The 4,479-nt window shown below is 49.3% G+C and overlaps 1 protein-coding gene across 1 annotated transcript; it reads right to left on the bottom strand.

Annotated features, from left to right (window-relative positions):
* Positions 1-3,602: 3,602 nt before the first annotated feature.
* On the bottom strand, positions 3,603-4,247 carry LOC311615524 (claudin-34-like; the record flags this gene model as incomplete). The annotated part of the gene is made up of 1 exon (XM_084870878.1): positions 3,603-4,247. The coding sequence occupies one exon, from the start codon at positions 4,245-4,247 to the stop codon at positions 3,603-3,605; it is 645 nt and encodes a 214-aa protein (XP_084727004.1).
* Positions 4,248-4,479: the final 232 nt, after the last annotated feature.

Raw genomic sequence — 4,479 nt, 5'->3', positions numbered from 1 at the left:
ATGGGCATTTGGGCTGTTTCCAAATCTTAGCTATGGTGAATTGTGCTGCTATGAACATAGGGGTGCATATATCCTTTCTGATTGGTGTTTCTAGTTTCTTGGGAAATAGTCCTAGAAGTAGGGTTACTGGGTCAACTGGCAGTTCCATTTTTAATTCTTTGAGGAAACTCCCATTCTGTTCTCCACAGTGGCTGCACCAGTCTGCACTCCCACCAGCAGTGCACGAGGGTTCCTTTTTCTCCGCATCCTCGACAGCACTTGTCGTTTGCTGATTTGTTGATGATTGCCATTCTAAAGGCCATGCATCATTTTAGTGAGGTATCAAAGCCAAGACTAACACTGAGACAATGTGTATGTATGGTCCTATGTAGTTTTAAAAATGCATAACTGCCCTAGCTGGTTTTGGCCAGTGGTTGGCCCTTGGACTGAAGGGTCACAGGTTTGATTCCTGTCAAGGGCGTGTGCCTCTGTTGCAGGCTTGATTCCCGACCTTGGTGTGACATGTGTAGGAAGCAATGAGTCGATGGGTCAGGAAAATCAAAGAGCTCGCATTTATCCAACACTTAGCTCAGCATTGGCTCTGGCCTAGACCATGACATGGCATCAGGTCCAGAGCCATCACCCTGGTTTGGTTACTGGATAACTGATTCCATTCCCTGCTCTGATGCTGAGTGCCTTCTCTCCACGGTTGCAGTTTACATACATGATGTATTTCCTGTCTGAAACCCCCATCTGCCTGTCATATCTCCATGAGCCATATCCTCGTGTGTTTGAAGTACAGATGGGGACATTAGTCATGTAATTCGTCATATGGGAAAATTCAGAGTCTAGCGATTGTATTTCAGTATAAGTATTAATGTCTACCTTTGGTACTGGGAGAAAAGTCCAAAGATGTCAATGGGAATTGGAGGTAGACTGTCTACCCCTACTTAATTTTACTGGATTCTTCTATTAATGGTTCACATGTGGCCTGAACTGTCCAGAAATTATAGAAAGATACATAAAGCTGGCGTGGGAGATTTATTGCAGTGATAGCCCCAGTTCTTCATCCCTTCATGTAGCCTCACTCTGTGGCTTGTGGCTATACAGACCTTCTCTAAACGGCAGTGTCATTTCCCCATCCCTTGAATTTAGGCTGCCCTTGTAGCTTGCTTTGGCCAATGTGATGTGACAGAGATGACTGTCCAGTAAGTCCAAGCATTAGGCTTCAAGAGGTCTTGGAGCTTCCATTCCCTCTTGGACCCTTGCATCCACCATGTAAACATGGCCGGCCAGCCAATCCCAACATATGAGAAGGCTCAGCCAAGATCAGCAGAGCCATCGACTTGACCTACATCTAACCACAGATGTGTGTATAAACAGCAAAAATAAAGAACCACCCGCCCAGCCGGTGTGACTCAGTGGTTGAGCATCGACCTCCGAACCAGGAAGTCATGGTTTGATTCCCAGTCAGGGTACATGCCCAGGTTATGGGCTCCATACCCAGTAAGGAGTGTGCAGGAGGCAGCCCATCAATGATTCCCTCTCATCATTGATGTTTCTCTCTCTCTCTCTCTCTCTCTCTCTCTCTCTCTCTCTCTCTCTCTCTCTCTCTCTCTCTCTCCCTTCCTCTCTAAAATCAATAAAAGCTATACTAATAAAAGGGCAATATGATAATTAGACCAGGAGTCCTTTCAGATGTCCTTCCAGACAAAGCCATGGTGGCGGTGCCAAAGCAGAGGCAGCTAGGGGCAAATGGCCAGGAAGGGAGGGCAGTTGGGAGTGATCAGGCTGGGGGGCGGGCAGTTGGGGAAGAGCAGGCTGGAAGGGGGGGCCAGTTGGGGGCAAGCAGGTTGACAAGGGGGGGCAGTTAGTGGTGAGCAGACCAGCAATGGGAGCCAGTTGGGGGTAAGCAGGCTGGCAGGCAGAGTGGTTAGGGGTGCTCAGGCAGGCAGGCAGGTGAGTGGTTAGGATCCAGCAGTCCCATATTGCCTGTGGGCATCAGGCCTAAACTGGCAGTTGGACATCCCCCAAGGGGTCCCAGATGGGAGGGGGTGCAGGCCAGGCTGAGGGACACCTCCCCATCCCCCATCCCCCGTGCAAGAATTTCATGCACCGGCCCACTAGTGTATATATATATATAAATAAAGAAAGAACCACCCAGTCATTCTACAGCAGTGGTTCTCAACCTTCCTAATGCCGCGACCCTTTAATAGTTCCTCATGTTGTGGTGACGCCCAACCATAAAAGTATTTTCGTTGCTACTTCATAACTGTGATTTTGTTACTATTAATGAATCATAATGTAAATATCTGTGTTTTCCGATGGTCTTAGGGGATCCTGCTAGCGGTTCTCAACCTGTGGGTCGAGAGGAAATGTCCTTTTTTGAGAGAATGATCTTGAAGTGCATAGGGATGAAAGAACATGACATCTGGGGTTTGTGTTAAAGTTCTCCGGAGAAAGAAAACTAGAGGAAAAGAAGGGAAGGAAGGAGAGAGAAAGCAAATGTGGCAAAAGTGCAGTAACTGCTGAGTGTGGTCATGGAAGGGGATTCCTCCTGCTCTGCTGCTTTTGCACATTTGGGGAAGTGCATGTGGAGAAGAGGGGTTAGGGCCATGCCCTGGAAGCTCAGGCCGGTTGTTTTTAGTGGGAGGTTGAGAGGGAGCTGTGAGAATCCCAGCCACTCTCATTTCCTCACAGTAGATATAGCATTGATTATACAGTAAAGAGGGAATTTGCAAATTGACCATAACACCACCACAAAGGCAGCGCCCACAGTGGAGATAGGGTTTCCATAAACAAGATGGCTGTGCCCACAGCATAGGCCGAGTTCCCATAAAGAGCCTTAACGAGCAATCAGCAAGACCTGAGGTTGCGCCCCCTGTGGGACTAGACGGGGACCTCAGGCTGTGCCCCCCACCCAGCAGGGCTTCAAGAGGGGCCTCAGGCCATATCCCAACCTGGCAGAGCTTGACAGGGGACTTCAGGCCACTACCCCCGCCCCGCCCCAGACTGGGGGACCTCAGGCTATGACCCTCACCCCAGCTCCAGGCCAGGGCACCTGATGCTGCACCCCTACCCCCATTCTGGCAGGGCTTGACAAAAGTGGGACCATCTGGGTCTGGATCTAGCCCAATTAGGGGTAAGGCCGGCTGGGTCTGGGTCTCACACAATTTTGAGGTGCACGTGGGTGGGCGGGGACTTGACTCTGAGTTCCGTGGTGTGCCACAGACTCTGACAGGAGGAAGATTTTCATATGCATTTTACTAATTTTCTTTCATTTCTGACACTTCTATTATAGAGAATGGCAAATAGCAATATTAAAATATTTCCTCTAATTAATCCCATTTTAATGGGCATGAATTTCATGCACCAGTTCATTAGTTTACTCAATAATAATTAAAAAACAGATTCAGTAAGACAGGTGGAAGGTGTTTTCTTTGGATTTTTTTTAATGAAAGTTCCTTAACCAATCGATGAGCCCAATTTGTACAAAGCAGAATATGGCCACTTGCTGCTAAAGATGACCTTCGTCATGGTCATGAGTCCTTGGATCTATTTCATGGTTACTTCGCCCCCATAAACTGCTCATCGTGGATTTGCAAAGCTATGCAACTGGAACTTTACACTTGGGAGATTGGGGATACATTTGGCTGTTGGGGGGTCTGCTGGAAAGAGATGGTAAACAGCCCACTCAACAGCAACAGCAATGCAGCCAGAATCGCCAGATACATGGTGCTGCCCATCTCCTGCCGGTCCGGCCTGTAGGGGATGTGGAAGGAGGGCGGGAAGTGTATAGCCTCTTCATTTATCACGGCGTAGTAGTTACAGAGGACAGCGATGGAGATAAATGCACCAGCTGTGATGCTCAGCATTCCGGAAGTGAAGAACAGGTCGCAGGTGGTGTCCTTCTGAAGCTGCGTAGTGTACCCTCTCCGCAGGCCCATGACAATGAACCTTTTCCCCAGGAAAGCAAGGAGGCTGGCAGCCAGGAGCAGGTGCTGAGTGAGGAGGATATCCAATGGCAGGTAGGTGTCACTGTAGGTGTAGCGGTGACATGCTATGGGTCTGCTTTGGAGGCTATTGGGCTGGTAAGTGCAGACCTTCCACATCCCTACGCAGGCCAGCCCCCAGGGGGGTGCAGGGCTGCTATCTATGTACCATATGCGCCAATTAGGCAGGCCCATGGAAACCATGGTAAAGATCCATCCCAGCATGTTGAGGGCTAACATCGCTGCCTGGCAATTGGCCTTGTTGAACAAGGCCATGGCTAGGTATCCAGGGGATCTGCAAACCAAGAGAGGGCATCATGAGTATGGGACCCAAGACCTGGACGTGCCCCCCCAGGGGTGAGCGGTGCCATATTGGAGAGGGAAATGCCATATTCCAGAATGGAGACACTTGACCCCCATGCTCTGTTGGTGAAGGGTCCTTGGACAAGATTTACTGAAAGCCTTAAAGTATACAGATTTTCACCCTGCAGGACAGTTAAGTGGTCAG

This window comes from Pipistrellus hanaki (genome assembly GCF_964339955.1).
Source record: "Pipistrellus hanaki genome assembly, chromosome: X".
Classification (NCBI taxonomy): Eukaryota; Metazoa; Chordata; class Mammalia; order Chiroptera; family Vespertilionidae; genus Pipistrellus; species Pipistrellus hanaki.
Note: the sequence above shows the minus strand (reverse complement) of the source record. Positions and strands in the feature narration are given on the sequence as shown.